At 42.1% G+C, this 19,578-nt stretch overlaps 1 protein-coding gene across 12 annotated transcripts in view; it reads left to right on the top strand.

The window, feature by feature from the left end:
- LOC139752051 (uncharacterized) overlaps window positions 1-19,578 on the top strand; it is a 233,328-nt gene that overhangs the window by 39,872 nt on the left and 173,878 nt on the right. For all 12 annotated transcript variants that reach the window (XM_071667878.1, XM_071667876.1, XM_071667883.1 and 9 more), the window contains one exon: window positions 13,224-13,412. In XM_071667878.1, the coding sequence (XP_071523979.1) occupies window positions 13,224-13,412 (189 nt within the window). The remainder of the gene's footprint in view (window positions 1-13,223; window positions 13,413-19,578) is intronic.

The following is a 19,578-nucleotide window of genomic DNA, read 5'->3' as shown; positions in this document are numbered from 1 at the left end:
GTTCTCGACTTCCACACATTTTTCAAGGCTCCCAAAATTTTCGCCCCCTCCCCCACCCTATGATCCACTTCCGCTTCCATGGTTCCATCCGCTGACAGATCCACTCCCAGATATCTAAAACACTTCACTTCCTCCAGTTTTTCTCCATTCAAACTCACCTCCCAATTGACTTGACCCTCAACCCTACTGTACCTAATAACCTTGCTCTTATTCACATTTACTCTTAACTTTCTTCTTCCACACACTTTACCAAACTCAGTCACCAGCTTCTGCAGTTTCTCACATGAATCAGCCACCAGCGCTGTATCATCAGCGAACAACAACTGACTCACTTCCCAAGCTCTCTCATCCCCAACAGACTTCATACTTGCCCCTCTTTCCAGGACTCTTGCATTTACCTCCCTAACAACCCCATCCATAAACAAATTAAACAACCATGGAGACATCACACACCCCTGCCGCAAACCTACATTCACTGAGAACCAATCACTTTCCTCTCTTCCTACACGTACACATGCCTTACATCCTCGATAAAAACTTTTCACTGCTTCTAACAACTTGCCTCCCACACCATATATTCTTAATACCTTCCACAGAGCATCTCTATCAACTCTATCATATGCCTTCTCCAGATCCATAAATGCTACATACAAATCCATTTGCTTTTCTAAGTATTTCTCACATACATTCTTCAAAGCAAACACCTGATCCACACATCCTCTACCACTTCTGAAACCGCACTGCTCTTCCCCAATCTGATGCTCTGTACATGCCTTCACCCTCTCAATCAATACCCTCCCATATAATTTACCAGGAATACTCAACAAACTTATACCTCTGTAATTTGAGCACTCACTCTTATCCCCTTTGCCTCTGTACAATGGCACTATGCACGCATTCCGCCAATCCTCAGGCACCTCACCATGAGTCATACATACATTAAATAACCTTACCAACCAGTCAACAATACAGTCACCCCCTTTTTTAATAAATTCCACTGCAATACCATCCAAACCTGCTGCCTTGCCGGCTTTCATCTTCCGCAAAGCTTTTACTACCTCTTCTCGGTTTACCAAATCATTTTCCCTAACCCTCTCACTTTGCACACCACCTCGACCAAAACACCCTATATCTGCCACTCTGTCATCAGACACATTCAACAAACCTTCAAAATACTCATTCCATCTCCTTCTCACATCACCACTACTTGTTATCACCTCCCCATTTACGCCCTTCACTGAAGTTCCCATTTGCTCCCTTGTCTTACGCACCCTATTTACCTCTTTCCAGAACATCTTTTTATTCTCCCTAAAATTTACTGATAGTCTCTCACCCCAACTCTCATTTGCCCTTTTTTTCACCTCTTGCACCTTTCTCTTGACCTCCTGTCTCTTTCTTTTATACTTCTCCCACTCAATTGCATTTTTTCCCTGCAAAAATCGTCCAAATGCCTCTCTCTTCTCTTTCACTAATACTCTTACTTCTTCATCCCACCACTCACTACCCTTTCTAAACAGCCCACCTCCCACTTTTCTCATGCCACAAGCATCTTTTGCGCAATCCATCACTGATTCCCTAAATACATCCCATTCCTCCCCCACTCCCCTTACTTCCATTGTTCTCACCTTTTTCCATTCTGTACACAGTCTCTCCTGGTACTTCCCCACACAGGTCTCCTTCCCAAGCTCACTTACTCTCACCACCTTCTTCACCCCAACATTCACTCCTCTTTTCTGAAAACCCATACTAATCTTCACCTTAGCCTCCACAAGATAATGATCAGACATCCCTCCAGTTGCACCTCTCAGCACATTAACATCCAAAAGTCTCTCTTTCGCACGCCTGTCAATTAACACGTAATCTAATAACGCTCTCTGGCCATCTCTCCTACTTACATAAGTATACTTATGTATATCTCGCTTTTTAAACCAGGTATTCCCAATCATCAGTCCTTTTTCAGCACATAAATCTACAAGCTCTTCACCATTTCCATTTACAACACTGAACACCCCATGCATACCAATTATTCCCTCAACTGCCACATTACTCACCTTTGCATTCAAATCACCCATCACTATAACCCGGTCTAGTGCATCAAAACCGCTAACACACTCATTCAGCTGCTCCCAAAACACTTGCCTCTCATGATCTTTCTTCTCATGCCCAGGTGCATATGCACCAATAATCACCCACCTCTCTCCATCAACTTTCAATTTTACCCATATTAATCGAGAATTTACTTTCTTACATTCTATCACATACTCCCACAACTCCTGTTTCAGGAGTATTGCTACTCCTTCCCTTGCTCTTGTCCTCTCACTAACCCCTGACTTCACTCCCCAGACATTTCCAAACCACTCTTCCCCTTTACCCTTGAGCTTCGTTTCACTCAGAGCCAAAAACATATATATATATATGTGTGTGTGTGTGTGTGAATGTAGGTTTGCAGCAGGGGTGTGTGATGTCTCCATGGTTGTTTAATTTGTTTATGGATGGGGTTGTTAGGGAGGTAAATGCAAGAGTTTTGGAAAGAGGGGCAAGTATGAAGTCTGTTGGAGATGAGAGAGCTTGGGAAGTGAGTCAGTTGTTGTTCGCTGATGATACAGCGCTGGTGGCTGATTCATGTGAGAAACTGCAGAAGCTGGTGACTGAGTTTGGTAAAGTGTGTGGAAGAAGAAAGTTAAGAGTAAATGTGAATAAGAGCAAGGTTATTAGGTACAGTAGGGTTGAGGGTCAAGTCAATTGGGAGGTGAGTTTGAATGGAGAAAAACTGGAGGAAGTGAAGTGTTTTAGATATCTGGGAGTGGATCTGGCAGCGGATGGAACCATGGAAGCGGAAGTGGATCATAGGGTGGGGGAGGGGGCGAAAATTCTGGGGGCCTTGAAGAATGTGTGGAAGTCGAGAACATTATCTCGGAAAGCAAAAATGGGTATGTTTGAAGGAATAGTGGTTCCAACAATGTTGTATGGTTGCGAGGCGTGGGCTATGGATAGAGTTGTGCGCAGGAGGATGGATGTGCTGGAAATGAGATGTTTGAGGACAATGTGTGGTGTGAGGTGGTTTGATTGAGTGAGTAACGTAAGGGTAAGAGAGATGTGTGGAAATAAAAAGAGCGTGGTTGAGAGAGCAGAAGAGGGTATTTTGAAGTGGTTTGGGCACATGGAGAGAATGAGTGAGGAAAGATTGACCAAGAGGATATATGTGTCGGAGGTGGAGGGAACGAGTAGAAGAGGGAGACCAAATTGGAGGTGGAAAGATGGAGTGAAAAAGATTTTGTGTGATCGGGGCCTGAACATGCAGGAGGGTGAAAGGAGGGCAAGGAATAGAGTGAATTGGAGCGATGTGGTATACCGGGGTTGACGTGCTGTCAGTGGATTGAATCAAGGCATGTGAAGCGTCTGGGGTAAACCATGGAAAGCTGTGTAGGTATGTATATTTGCGTGTGTGGACGTATGTATATACATGTGTATGGGGGGGGTTGGGCCATTTCTTTCGTCTGTTTCCTTGCGCTACCTCGCAAACGCGGGAGACAGCGACAAAGTATAAAAAAAAAAAATATATATATATATATATATATATATATATTTTTTTTTTTTTTTTTTTTTTTTTTTATACCTTTTATACCTTTCCGAGGTAGCGCAAGGAAACAGACGAAAGAAATGGCCCAACCCCCCCCCCCCCCATACACATGTACATACACACGTCCACACACGCAAATATACATACCTACACAGCTTTCCATGGTTTACCCCAGACGCTTCACATGCCTTGATTCAATCCACTGACAGCACGTCAAACCCTGTATACCACATCGCTCCAATTCACTCTATTCCTTGCCCTCCTTTCACCCTCCTGCATGTTCAGGCCCCGATCACACAAAATCTTTTTCACTCCATCTTTCCACCTCCAATTTGGTCTCCCTCTTCTCCTCGTTCCCTCCACCTCCGACACATATATCCTCTTGGTCAATCTTTCCTCACTCATTCTCTCCATGTGCCCAAACCATTTCAAAACACCCTCTTCTGCTCTCTCAACCACGCTCTTTTTATTTCCACACATCTCTCTTACCCTTACGTTACTTACTCGATCAAACCACCTCACACCACACATTGTCCTCAAACATCTCATTTCCAGCACATCCATCCTCCTGCGCACAACTCTATCCATAGCCCACGCCTCGCAACCATACAACATTGTTGGAACCACTATTCCTTCAAACATACCCATTTTTGCTTTCCGAGATAATGTTCTCGACTTCCACACATTTTTCAAGGCTCCCAAAATTTTCGCCCCCTCCCCCACCCTATGATCCACTTCCGCTTCCATGGTTCCATCCGCTGACAGATCCACTCCCAGATATCTAAAACACTTCACTTCCTCCAGTTTTTCTCCATTCAAACTCACCTCCCAATTGACTTGACCCTCAACCCTACTGTACCTAATAACCTTGCTCTTATTCACATTTACTCTTAACTTTCTTCTTCCACACACTTTACCAAACTCAGTCACCAGCTTCTGCAGTTTCTCACATGAATCAGCCACCAGCGCTGTATCATCAGCGAACAACAACTGACTCACTTCCCAAGCTCTCTCATCCCCAACAGACTTCATACTTGCCCCTCTTTCCAGGACTCTTGCATTTACCTCCCTAACAACCCCATCCATAAACAAATTAAACAACCATGGAGACATCACACACCCCTGCCGCAAACCTACATTCACTGAGAACCAATCACTTTCCTCTCTTCCTACACGTACACATGCCTTACATCCTCGATAAAAACTTTTCACTGCTTCTAACAACTTGCCTCCCACACCATATATTCTTAATACCTTCCACAGAGCATCTCTATCAACTCTATCATATGCCTTCTCCAGATCCATAAATGCTACATACAAATCCATTTGCTTTTCTAAGTATTTCTCACATACATTCTTCAAAGCAAACACCTGATCCACACATCCTCTACCACTTCTGAAACCGCACTGCTCTTCCCCAATCTGATGCTCTGTACATGCCTTCACCCTCTCAATCAATACCCTCCCATATAATTTACCAGGAATACTCAACAAACTTATACCTCTGTAATTTGAGCACTCACTCTTATCCCCTTTGCCTCTGTACAATGGCACTATGCACGCATTCCGCCAATCCTCAGGCACCTCACCATGAGTCATACATACATTAAATAACCTTACCAACCAGTCAACAATACAGTCACCCCCTTTTTTAATAAATTCCACTGCAATACCATCCAAACCTGCTGCCTTGCCGGCTTTCATCTTCCGCAAAGCTTTTACTACCTCTTCTCGGTTTACCAAATCATTTTCCCTAACCCTCTCACTTTGCACACCACCTCGACCAAAACACCCTATATCTGCCACTCTGTCATCAGACACATTCAACAAACCTTCAAAATACTCATTCCATCTCCTTCTCACATCACCACTACTTGTTATCACCTCCCCATTTACGCCCTTCACTGAAGTTCCCATTTGCTCCCTTGTCTTACGCACCCTATTTACCTCTTTCCAGAACATCTTTTTATTCTCCCTAAAATTTACTGATAGTCTCTCACCCCAACTCTCATTTGCCCTTTTTTTCACCTCTTGCACCTTTCTCTTGACCTCCTGTCTCTTTCTTTTATACTTCTCCCACTCAATTGCATTTTTTCCCTGCAAAAATCGTCCAAATGCCTCTCTCTTCTCTTTCACTAATACTCTTACTTCTTCATCCCACCACTCACTACCCTTTCTAAACAGCCCACCTCCCACTTTTCTCATGCCACAAGCATCTTTTGCGCAATCCATCACTGATTCCCTAAATACATCCCATTCCTCCCCCACTCCCCTTACTTCCATTGTTCTCACCTTTTTCCATTCTGTACACAGTCTCTCCTGGTACTTCCCCACACAGGTCTCCTTCCCAAGCTCACTTACTCTCACCACCTTCTTCACCCCAACATTCACTCCTCTTTTCTGAAAACCCATACTAATCTTCACCTTAGCCTCCACAAGATAATGATCAGACATCCCTCCAGTTGCACCTCTCAGCACATTAACATCCAAAAGTCTCTCTTTCGCACGCCTGTCAATTAACACGTAATCTAATAACGCTCTCTGGCCATCTCTCCTACTTACATAAGTATACTTATGTATATCTCGCTTTTTAAACCAGGTATTCCCAATCATCAGTCCTTTTTCAGCACATAAATCTACAAGCTCTTCACCATTTCCATTTACAACACTGAACACCCCATGCATACCAATTATTCCCTCAACTGCCACATTACTCACCTTTGCATTCAAATCACCCATCACTATAACCCGGTCTAGTGCATCAAAACCGCTAACACACTCATTCAGCTGCTCCCAAAACACTTGCCTCTCATGATCTTTCTTCTCATGCCCAGGTGCATATGCACCAATAATCACCCACCTCTCTCCATCAACTTTCAATTTTACCCATATTAATCGAGAATTTACTTTCTTACATTCTATCACATACTCCCACAACTCCTGTTTCAGGAGTATTGCTACTCCTTCCCTTGCTCTTGTCCTCTCACTAACCCCTGACTTCACTCCCCAGACATTTCCAAACCACTCTTCCCCTTTACCCTTGAGCTTCGTTTCACTCAGAGCCAAAACATATATATATATATGTGTGTGTGTGTGTGTGAATGTAGGTTTGCGGCAGGGATGTGTGATGTCTCCATGGTTGTTTAATTTGTTTATGGATGGGGTTGTTAGGGAGGTGAATGCAAGAGTTTTGGAAAGAGGGGCAAGTATGAAGTCTGTTGGGGATGAGAGAGCTTGGGAAGTGAGTCAGTTGTTGTTCGCTGATGATACAGCGCTGGTGACTGATTCATGTGAGAAACTGCAGAAGCTGGTGACTGAGTTTGGTAAAGTGTGTGAAAGAAGAAAGTTAAGAGTAAATGTGAAGAAGAGCAAGGTAATTAGGTACAGTAGGGGTGACGGTCAAGTCAATTGGGAGGTAAGTTTGAGTGGAGAAAAACTGGAGGAAGTAAAGTGTTTTAGATATCTGGGAGTGGATTTGGCAGTGGATGGAACCATGGAAGCGGAAGTGGATCATACGGTGGGGGAGGGGGCGAAAATCCTGGGAGCCTTGAAGAATGTGTGGAAGTCGAGAACATTATCTCGGAAAGCAAAAATGGGTATGTTTGAAGGAATAGTGGTTCCAACAATGTTGTATGGTTGCGAGGCGTGGGCTATGGATAGAGTTGTGCGCAGGAGGATGGATGCGCTGGAAATGAGATGTTTGAGGACAATGTGTGGTGTGAGGTGGTTTGATCGAGTAAATAACGTAAGGGTAAGAGAGATGTTTGGAAATGAAAAGAGCGTGGTTGAGAGAGCAGAAGAGGGTGTTTTGAAATGGTTTGGGCACATGGAGAGAATGAGTGAGGAAAGATTGACCAAGAGGATATATGTGTCGGAGGTGGAGGGAACGAGGAGAAGTGGGAGACCAAATTGGAGGTGGAAAGATGGAGTGAAAAAGATTTTGTGTGATTGGGGCCAGAACATGCAGGAGGGTGAAAGGAGGGCAAGGAATAGAGTGAATTGGATCGATGTGGTAAACCGGGGTTGACGTGCTGTCAGTGGATTGAATGAGGGCATGTGAAGCGTCTGGGGTAAACCATGGAAAGCTGTGTAGGTATGTATATTTGCGTGTGTGGACGTATGTATATACATGTGTATGGGGGTGGGTTGGGCCATTTCTTTCGTCTGTTTCCTTGCGCTACCTCGCAAACGCGGGAGACAGCGTCAAAGCAAAAAAAATATATATATATATTTATATTATTATTATTATTATACTTTGTCGCTGTCTCCCACGTTTGCGAGGTAGCGCAAGGAAACAGACGAAAGAAATGGCCCAACCCCCCCCATACACATGTATATACATAAGTCCACGCACGCAAATATACATACCTACACAGCTTTCCATGGTTTACCCCAGACGCTTCACATGCCTTGATTCAATCCACTGACAGCACGTCAACCCCGGTATACCACATCGCTCCAATTCACTCTATTCCTTGCCCTCCTTTCACCCTCCTGCATGTTCAGGCCCCGATCACACAAAATCTTTTTCACTCCATCTTTCCACCTCCAATTTGGTCTCCCTCTTCTCCGCGTTTCCTCCACCTCCGACACATATATCCTCTTGGTCAATCTTTCCTCACTCATTCTCTCCATGTGCCCAAACCACTTCAAAACACCCTCTTCTGCTCTCTCAACCACGCTCTTTTTATTTCCACACATCTCTCTTACCCTTACGTTACTCACTCGATCAAACCACCTCACACCACACATTGTCCTCAAACATCTCATTTCCAGCACATCCATCCTCCTGCGCACAACTCTATCCATAGCCCACGCCTCACAACCATACAACATTGTTGGAACCACTATTCCTTCAAACATACCCATTTTTGCTTTCCGAGATAATGTTCTCGACTTCCACACATTCTTCAAGGCCCCCAGAATTTTCGCCCCCTCCCCCACCCTATGATCCACTTCCGCTTCCATGGTTCCATCCGCTGCCAGATCCACTGCCAGATATCTAAAAACACTTCACTTCCTCCAGTTTTTCTCCATTCAAACTCACCTCCCAATTGACTTGACCCTCAACCCTACTGTACCTAATAACCTTGCTCTTATTCACATTTACTCTTAACTTATTTCTTCCACACACTTTACCAAACTCAGTCACCAGCTTCTGCAGTTTCTCACATGAATCAGCCACCAGCACTGTATCATCAGCGAACAACAACTGACTCACTTCCCAAGTTCTCTCATCCCCAACAGACTTCATACTTGCCCCTCTTTCCAAAACTCTTGCATTTACCTCCCTAACAACCCCATCCATAAACAAATTAAACAACCATGGAGACATCACACACCCCTGCCGCAAACCTACATTCACTGAGAACCAATCACTTTCCTCTCTTCCTACACGTACACATGCCTTACATCCTCGATAAAAACTTTTCACTGCTTCTAACAACTTTCCTCCCACACCATATATTCTTAATACCTTCCACAGAGCATCTCTATCAACTCTATCATATGCCTTCTCCAGATCCATAAATGCTACATACAAATCCATTTGCTTTTCTAAGTATTTCTCACATACATTCTTCAAAGCAAACACCTGATCCACACATCCTCTACCACTTCTGAAACCACACTGCTCTTCCCCAATCTGATGCTCTGTACATGCCTTCACCCTCTCAATCAATACCCTCCCATATAATTTACCAGGAATACTCAACAAACTTATACCTCTGTAATTTGAGCACTCACTCTTATCCCCTTTGCCTTTGTACAATGGCACTATGCACGCATTCCGCCAAGCCTCAGGCACCTCACCATGAGTCATACATACATTAAATAACCTTACCAACCAGTCAACAATACAGTCACCCCCTTTTTTAATAAATTCCAAATATATATATATATATATATATATATATATATATATATATATATATATATATATATATATATATATATATATATTTCCCTGGACGATTTTTGCAGGGAAAAAATGCAATTGAGTGGGAGATGTATAAAAGAAAGAGACAGGAGGTCAAGAGAAAGGTGCAAGAGGTGAAAAAAAGGGCAAATGAGAGTTTGGGTGAGAGAGTATCATTAAATTTTAGGGAGAATAAAAAGATGTTCTGGAAGGAAGTAAATAAAGTGCGTAAGACAAGGGAGCAAATGGGAACTTCAGTGAAGGGCACAAATGGGGAGGTGATAACAAGTAGTGGTGATGTGAGAAGGAGATGGAGTGAGTATTTTGAAGGTTTGTTGAATGTGTTTGATGATAGAGTGGCAGATATAGGGTGTTTTGGTCGAGGTGGTGTGCAAAGTGAGAGGGTTAGGGAAAATGATTTGGTAAACAGAGAAGAGGTAGTGAAAGCTTTGCGGAAGATGAAAGCCGGCAAGGCAGCAGGTTTGGATGGTATTGCAGTGGAATTTATTAAAAAAGGGGGTGACTGTATTGTTGAGTGGTTGGTGAGGTTATTTAATGTATGTATGACTCATGGTGAGGTGCCTGAGGATTGGCGGAATGCGTGCATAGTGCCATTGTATAAAGGCAAAGGGGATAAGAGTGAGTGCTCAAATTACAGAGGTATAAGTTTGTTGAGTATTCCTGGTAAATTATATGGGAGGGTATTGATTGAGAGGGTGAAGGCATGTACAGAGCATCAGATTGGGGAAGAGCAGTGTGGTTTCAGAAGTGGTAGAGGATGTGTGGATCAGGTGTTTGCTTTGAAGAATGTATGTGAGAAATACTTAGAAAAGCAAATGGATTTGTATGTAGCATTTATGGATCTGGAGAAGGCATATGATAGAGTTGATAGAGATGCTCTGTGGAAGGTATTAAGAATATATGGTGTGGGAGGAAAGTTGTTAGAAGCAGTGAAAAGTTTTTATCGAGGATGTAAGGCATGTGTACGTGTAGGAAGAGAGGAAAGTGATTGGTTCTCAGTGAATGTAGGTTTGCGGCAGGGGTGTGTGATGTCTCCATGGTTGTTTAATTTGTTTATGGATGGGGTTGTTAGGGAGGTAAATGCAAGAGTTTTGGAAAGAGGGGTAAGTATGAAGTCTGTTGGGGATGAGAGAGCTTGGGAAGTGAGTCAGTTGTTGTTCACTAATGATACAGCGCTGGTGGCTGATTCATGTGAGAAACTGCAGAAGCTGGTGACTGAGTTTGGTAAAGTGTGTGGAAGAAGAAAGTTAAGAGTAAATGTGAATAAGAGCAAGGTTATTAGGTACAGTAGGGTTGAGGGTCAAGTCAATTGGGAGGTGAGTTTGAATGGAGAAAAACTGGAGGAAGTGAAGTGTTTTAGATATCTGGGAGTGGATCTGGCAGCGGATGGAACCATGGAAGCGGAAGTGGATCATAGGGTGGGGGAGGGGGCGAAAATTCTGGGGGCCTTGAAGAATGTGTGGAAGTCGAGAACATTATCTCGGAAAGCAAAAATGGGTATGTTTGAAGGAATAGTGGTTCCAACAATGTTGTATGGTTGCGAGGCATGGGCTATGGATATTGTTGTGCGCAGGAGGATGGATATGCTGGAAATGAGATGTTTGAGGACAATGTGTGGTGTGAGGTGGTTTGATCGAGTGAGCAACGTAAGGGTAAGAGAGATGTGTGGAAATAAAAAGAGCGTGGTTGAGAGAGCAGAAGAGGGTGTTTTGAAGTGGTTTGGGCACATGGAGAGAATGAGTGAGGAAAGATTGACCAAGAGGATATATGTGTCGGAGGTGGAGGGAATGAGGAGAAGAGGGAGACCAAATTGGAGGTGGAAAGATGGAGTGAAAAAGATTTTGTGTGATCCGGGCCTGAACATGCAGGAGGGTGAAAGGAGGGCAAGGAATAGAGTGAATTGGAGCGATGTGGTATACCGGGGTTGACGTGCTGTCAGTGGATTGAATCAAGGCATGTGAAGCGTCTGGGGTAAACCATGGAAAGCTGTGTAGGTATGTATATTTGCGTGTGTGGACGTATGTATATACATGTGTATGGGGGGGGTTGGGCCATTTCTTTCGTCTGTTTCCTTGCGCTACCTCGCAAACGCGGGAGACAGCGACAAAGTATAATAATAATAATAATAATATATATTTATTTTATTTATTTTGCTTTGTCGCTGTCTCCCGCGTTAGCGATGTAGTGCAAGGAAACAGACGAAAGAAATGGCCCAACCTTCCCACTTACACATGTATATACATAAACATCCGCACACGCAAATATACATACCTATACATCTCAATGTACACATATATATACACACACAGACATATACATATATACACATGTACATAATTCATACTGCCTGCCTTTATTTATTTCCATCGCCACCTCGCCACACATGGAATAACAACCCCCTCCCCCCTCGTGTGTGAGGTAGCGCTAGGAAAAGACAACAGAGGCCCCATTTGTTCACACTCAGTCTGTAGCTGTCATGTAACAATGCACCGAAACCATAGCTCCCTTTCCACATCCATGCCCCACAGAACTTTCCATGGTTTACCCCAGACGCTTCACATGCCCTGGTTCAATCCATTGACAGCATGTCGACCCTGGTATACCACATCATTCTAATTCACTCTATTCCTTGCATGCCTTTCACTCTCCTGCATGTTCAGGCCCCGATCACTCAAAATCTTTTTCACTCCATCTTTCCACCTCCAATTTGGTCTCCCACTTCTCCTCGTTCCATCCACCTCTGACACGTGTGTGTGTGTGTTTGTGTGTTTGTGTGTGTGTGTGTGTGTATGAGTGGATGGGCCATTCTTTCTTCGTCTGTTTCCTGATGCTACCTCACTGATGCGGGAAACGGTGATCAAATAAAATAAATGAATGAATAAAAATTTGAGTAGATGAATGAACACCAAATGGTAGTGGTGTTGATTAGCCATGTTTCCCAATAATCATCATTGATACCAATTGGTAGATTTTTTATATATCCAAATGCCTCATTGTTTAACATGTTTTACTTACTACTCTTTCATTGTTAGTAATTTCACAGATTTTAACTGTTCTATGTGGTTTTAGAAAAGTTTTGAATGAATATGTATTTCTTTCAAAATGCATGATGTTGTTTATATTTTTATTCATTTGTTAGTGATTGAATAAGTTTGAGGATTTTTAATTTTAAACTTCTTTCTTTCTTTCAAACTATTCGCCATTTCCTGCATTAGCGAGGTAGTGTTAAGAAGAGAGAACTGGGCATTTGAGGGAATGTCCTCACCTGGCCCCCTTCTCTGTTCCTTCTTTTGGAAAATTGAAAAAAAAAAACTACTTTAACATTATTTAGTCACATTGGGTAGACTATAAATCAAACTGATCAGAAAAATGCCTTTTGGTATTGATGTTGAAACATTGTGCTTCCTGTGATTGTTCTTGATACCCTTATGTTGAATATTTTTAATGTATTACCTGTCTCTCTGTTTCCTTTTTTTTTTTTTATTAGTCTTTCATTTTTGGTCACTTAATGAGCTGAAATGCATGTGTGTCCACTTAGATTTGAATATTGGGCTGGGATTTAGTAAGTTTGGATGATAAAAGGTAAAGTGCATGCATGGGATATCAGTAAAAAGGATTATTGGGTTATATTAGGCCTTCACACCTAAGTCCACCATTGTTGGATTCACTGTTTGAGCTAAGCTCTATATCTCTTATTTTGTTCAGGCTCACAGTGACATCATGTGCCGGAGGTGCTTTGGTCTTCTTGACCGTGTCGATGCTCTTGAGGTGGAAATTCGTGATACTAAAGAAGAGATAGTCAGCAAGTACCAAGAGACTGTTGCAGCTTATGGGGGACGAGCTAGAAGAAGAAAACCTGCTACTGCAAAGAAAACAGATTATGTTTTTCCCAAGGTATGTTTCAGTATTTTGAAAAATCTTTATTGGACTTTATAAAAAGAAATGGTGAGTTTGAATGGAGAAAAACTGGAGGAAGTGAAGTGTTTTAGATATCTAGGAGTGGATCTGGCAGCGGATGGAACCATGGAAGCGGAAGTGGATCATAGGGTGGGGGAGGGGGCGAAAATTCTGGGAGCCTTGAAGAATGTGTGGAAGTCGAGAACATTATCTCGGAAAGCAAAAATGGGTATGTTTGAAGGAATAGTGGTTCCAACAATGTTGTATGGTTGCGAGGCGTGGGCTATGGATAGAGTTGTGCGCAGGAGGATGGATGTGCTGGAAATGAGATGTTTGAGGACAATGTGTGGTGTGAGGTGGTTTGATCGAGTAAGTAACGTAAGGGTAAGAGAGATGTGTGGAAATAAAAAGAGCGTGGTTGAGAGAGCAGAAGAGGGTGTTTTGAAATGGTTTGGGCACATGGAGAGAATGAGTGAGGAAAGATTGACCAAGAGGATATATGTGTCGGAGGTGGAGGGAACGAGGAGAAGAGGGAGACCAAATTGGAGGTGGAGAGATGGAGTGAAAAAGATTTTGTGTGATCGGGGCCTGAACATGCAGGGGGGTGAAAGGAGGGCAAGGAATAGAGTGAATTGGAGCGATGTGGTATACCTGGGTTGACGTGCTGTCAGTGGATTGAATCAGGGCATGTGAAGCGTCTGGGGTAAACCATGGAAAGCTGTGTAGGTATGTATATTTGTGTGTGTGGATGTATGTATATACATGTGTATGGGGGTGGGTTGGGCCATTTCTTTCGTCTGTTTCCTTGCGCTACCTTGCAAACGCGGGAGACAGCAAAAAAAAAAAAAAAAAATGGACTTTATTTTTATTTTTTCATGTAAAGAAATGGAATGCTGATGTGCTTAGAAAGGGTTCATATGATTTTAGCTCTTGTTGATAAGGCATAGGTTCAGAAATCTCTGTTATACAGGTATATAAACAGTAGTGTGTATTAGAGGAAATATTGTTATTCTTTAGCAAACATCTTTTTTATTAACCATTAAAATGCCTTAACTATCAGTTAATAATGCTATTCTTGTCAGTTGATGATTTAAAGGTCCCTGCTGTCATTTGAATTTTCAGCTCATGTTTGATTCTGCCAGGTATCCAAAGATGTCGTCAGCATTCGCCTGCTATAGCTGAAAAAATATCACATGCTCTAGTCACTAGTAAAAGGTTTATATTATGAAAGCTCCTAGTCTATCATCCCAAGTAAATCTCTGACTAATGAAATTATTTGTATTATTGAAAATAAGATAGTTTTTTCATAATTGCTGTTTCCAGTGTTTGTGAGTTAGCCCTAGGAACAGATATAGAAAGGCCATATCTGCTTACATCCATTCTCATGTGAAATGCACTGATACCATTGTTCCTTATCCACAACCAGGCCCCACAGACCTCTCTGGTTTAACCTAAATACTTCACATGTGCTGGTTTAGTCCATTGAGAGCACATTGACCCTAGTATACTACATTGTTCCAGTTCACTCTATCCCTTGCATGCCATTCATCCTCCTGCATGTTCAGACTCTGAATGTTCAGAATCATTTTCACTCCCTTTCATCTTCAGTTTGGTCTCAGTGTTCTCCTTGTTCCCTCCTCTTCTGACACACATATCCTCTTTGTCATTCTTTCCTCACTTTCTCTTTATCTGTCTAAACCATTTCAGCATACCCCCTTCAGCTCTTGCAGCCAGTCTTTGTTATTACCACGCATATCTTGGTGTATTACACTTGACAGCTAGAGACTGAGTGTGAATGAATGTGGCCTTTGTTATCTTTTCGTAGCACTACCTCGTGCGTGCGCCGGGGGAGGGGGTGCTATTTCATGTGTGGTGGGGTGGCGACGGAAATGGATGAAGGCATCAAGTATGAATATGTACATGTGTGTATATGTATGTCTGTGTATGTATATGTATATGTATGTATACGTTGAAATGTATAGATATGTATATGTGCGTGTGTGGGTGTTTATATATATACATGTGTATGTGGGTGGGTTGGGCCATTCTTTCGTCTGTTTCCTTGTGCTACCTCGCTAACGTGGGAGACAGTGACTAAGTATAATAGAAAAATAAGATAATCTCATATCCGTTTGTTACTTAGTCACACCACCTTGCATCAGGTATTGTCCTTTAACACTTCATTTCTTGCACATCCACCCTTCTCCGCATAGCCTTATATGTAGGCCATGCCTTACATCCATGTGTTATTGTTAGGACTACTATACCATCAGACATGTATTTTTGTTCCCTCAGATAAAGTTTTTTATTTCTATATACCACCTTGCATCAGGTATTGTCCTTTAACACTTCATTTCTTGCACATCCACCCTTCTCCGCATAGCCTTATATGTAGGCCATGCCTTACATCCATGTGTTATTGTTAGGACTACTATACCATCAGACATGTATTTTTGTTCCCTCAGATAAAGTTTTTTCTTTCTAAACATTCTTCAGTGCTTCCAGAGCCTGATCCCCCTTATAACTCACTTCCACTTCCATGGTTCCATTTCCTGCCATATCCACCCAGGTATCTGAAACAATTCACTTTCTCCAAGTTTTATGCATTCAAACACACCCCCAACTAACATGTCCCTTATCCTGCTAAACTCAAAATCTTGCTTTTATACATATTTTCTTTCTACTTCTTTTCACATGCTTCCAAATTCAGTCGCTAACTTCTGCAGTTTCTCACTTGAATCTGCTACCAGGGCTTTATTATCAGCAACCAATTCCTCTCATCCCTCACAGACTTCATGCTCTCCCCTGTCTTGAAGACTTGCATTTACGTACCTCACCACCTTATCCATTGACAAATTAAACAATCATGGTGACATCGCATACCCCAGATGCAGATCATCCCTCACTTGGAACCTTTCATTCCCTTTCTACTTGTACACATGCCTTAGACCCTTGATAAGGAATTTTCACTGCTTCTAGTAGCATTCCTCTCACACTGTAAATTCCTAAGACTTATAAGACATCTTTACCTACTCTACTCTATCTTATGCTTTCTCCAGATCCAAAAATGCCACATACAAGTCCATCTGTTTCTCCAAGTATTTCTCAGATTCCTTAAAGCAAACACCTGATCCACACTTCCTCAACAACTTCTGAAACCATGCTGCTCCTTCACATTCTGATGCTATGAACATACCTTCGCCGTTTCATTCACTATCCTCCTATACAACTTACCAGGTACACTCAACATACTTATACCTCTGTAGAGTGAACATTGATCTTTATTCCCTTGGCCTTTACACAGTGGCATCATGCATGCATTTCCCCAATCTTCAGGTACTTAACCATGATTCATACATACACTGAAAATCCTTACCAAAAAGTCAACGATATAGTCACCCCCTTTTTTAATGAATTCATCTGCAATACCACTCTCCATGACCACCTGGATCCAAACACCCTACATCTGCCACCCTGTCATCAAACAAATTCAACAGTCCTTCAAAATACTCATTCCAACTCTTCCTCACTACCTGGTACCACTTACCCTTTTTCCCCTTTCACTGATGTTCCTATTTGTTCTCTTTTTTTTTTTTTTCACATTATTAACCTCCTTCCAAAACATCTTGTTCTCCCTAAAGTTTTTTCATACTTGCTCACCCCAACTCTCAATATGCCCTGTTTTATAATCTTCACCTTCCTCTTGACCTCCTGCTACTTGCTCTCATACATTCCATAATTGTGTGCACTCTTTCCCTGTAAGTACTGCCCAAATGACACTTTTCTTTTTCACTAGGAACTTTACTTCTTCCCACCACTCATTACCCTTTATAATCTGCTCAACTCCCACTGTTCATGCTAGCACTGCTTCCCCAGATATCTCCTGTTCCGCAATCACTCCTGTGGCTTTAATTGCTTTCACCTTTTGCCATTTTACACTCAAATCTCTCTTGGTCTGTTTTTCAAGTCTTTTCCAAGCTTACTTCTTACCAACATTGTTTCCCCTTCTTTGAAAACCGTAAGAAATCCACACCCTTGCCACCACCGTTGCATCTAATAGTCTCTCTTTTACATGCCTATCAATTAATGTCGTCCAATAATGCCCGCTGACCATCTGTCTTACATATGTTTACTTGTGTATGTCCCTCTTTTTAAACTAGGTTTTCTGGGTCATTAGTTCTTTTTTCATCAAACAGCTGCACAAGCTGTTCACCATTTCCATTCCCAATACTAAGTACCCATTCCCCCAATTATACCCTCAACTGCCACATTACTCACTTTTGCCTTCAAATCATCCATCATCAACTCTCCCATCATGGACACTCAGTTTCTTACATGAAAACTTCTGATACATTCACTCACTGTTCCCAAAACACTTGCTTCTCTTTACCTCTCATCTCATGGCTAGGTGCATAAGCACCCATTCACTTTCATTTTTACCCACATCACTCTAGAATTTACTTCCTTGCATTCTTTCACATACTTTCACAACTACTTCAGGAGTATTGTAATCCTTCTGCGGCTCTTGTCTTCTCTTTAATTCCTGACTTTACTCTTAAGACATTTCCAAGACATTTCCAAAGCAATCTTTCCCTTTACACTTTAGCTTTGTTCCACTCAAATCTAGAACATACATCTTTCTTTTCTCAAACATACTACCTTTCTATCCTCTCTTTTCATCTTGGTTACATCCACACACTTTGACTCCTCAACTTGAGCCTTTGAGGAGAATGAGCATTCCCTGCTTGGTTCCTTCTTCTCTTCTGTCTTTTTGACAATTTAAGTACAAGAAGAAGAGAGGTTTCCAGTCCCCTTCTCCCACCCCCTTTAGTCCGTTCCATGACGCACAGGGTATATGAAGGTAGAATTCTATCTGCCCAGGGATGATAGGATAGTTATTTAGGTAGAATGAGAGGTGGGCTTAAATACTTTTGAATGTGTTTAGATACTAGTTATTTTGGTAAAATCAGAGGTGGGCCTAAATGCTTTTGAATGTATTTAGACACTAAATACTATGTACTGTTGAGGATTGTAATTGAATACAAAAATTGGTCATTTTAATCTAGATAACAAAGGGATGACCAGTTATGGTTACATTTTATTTAGAATCATCAAGCCAGGAAATACTGGCAGGCAAAAGAATAAAAAAAATGGTGGAATTTTGTAGAGTATTCATGACGTGTGATAAACCAAGGGAAGACAGAAAAAAACAAAGAATATAGTCAGAAGACAAAAAACAAAAGGTGCCAAATGAGGCAAGGGGAAAGACCACCCCACACTAGTGCTGCAGAGAAGTCAGGAATGTTAGACAATGATGATGGTGGACTGAAATGTTGGATTAGTAGTACATGATAGAGAGCAGAAATTTAACAATAGTATATGGGAGAAGTTGACAAAGAAGATATTTGTATCAGAAGTAGCTGGGACAGGAAGGGGAAACCAAATTGAAAATGGAAGGAAATAGTGAAAAAGATTTTGAATGATCAGGGCCTGAACCTGCAAGTGGATAAAAGGCAAACATGAGATGAGAGTGAATTAGACTTTGTAGATTATAAGGGGGCGACAAATCAGTGGACTGTACCAGGGCATGTGAAGTGACAGGAAAACTATGTAAAAAATATGTCTGTCAGTCCATTAGGGCTGGTTTTGTTTAAGTATCACTTGCACACATTCTTTAAAGAAAGCATCCGATCAACACGTCCTCTACCATTTCTGAAACCACGTTGTTCCCCTTCAGTTTGGTGCTCTGTATTTGCCTTCACCATCTTGACTTCACCCTATTAATCATCACTCTCCCATACAACTTTCCAGATAAACTCAACACTCACCTTTGTTCCTCTTACCTTTATACAGTATCACTATACAAGCATTCCATCAATCCTCAGACACCTCTCCATGATCCATACGTGCACTGAAAATCCTAATAATAAATCAACAGCAGTCACCCACTTTCTTAAGAAATCGAGCCTCAATACCATCCACTTCAGCTCCTTTGCCACATTTCATCTTACTTGGGGCTTTCACCACCTCTTTTATCTTCACTAAACTCCTTATCCCTGGGGTAGGCAAAAAGGAACTCTACCTTCGTATTACCTGTATGTTGTAGAAGGCAACTATGAGGGGCAAGAGCATGGGGCTAGAACCCCCCTTTAAAGATGGGGCA

Source organism: Panulirus ornatus, chromosome 12 (assembly GCF_036320965.1).
Source record: "Panulirus ornatus isolate Po-2019 chromosome 12, ASM3632096v1, whole genome shotgun sequence".
In the NCBI taxonomy this organism is placed as follows: Eukaryota; Metazoa; Arthropoda; class Malacostraca; order Decapoda; family Palinuridae; genus Panulirus; species Panulirus ornatus.
Note: the sequence above shows the minus strand (reverse complement) of the source record. Positions and strands in the feature narration are given on the sequence as shown.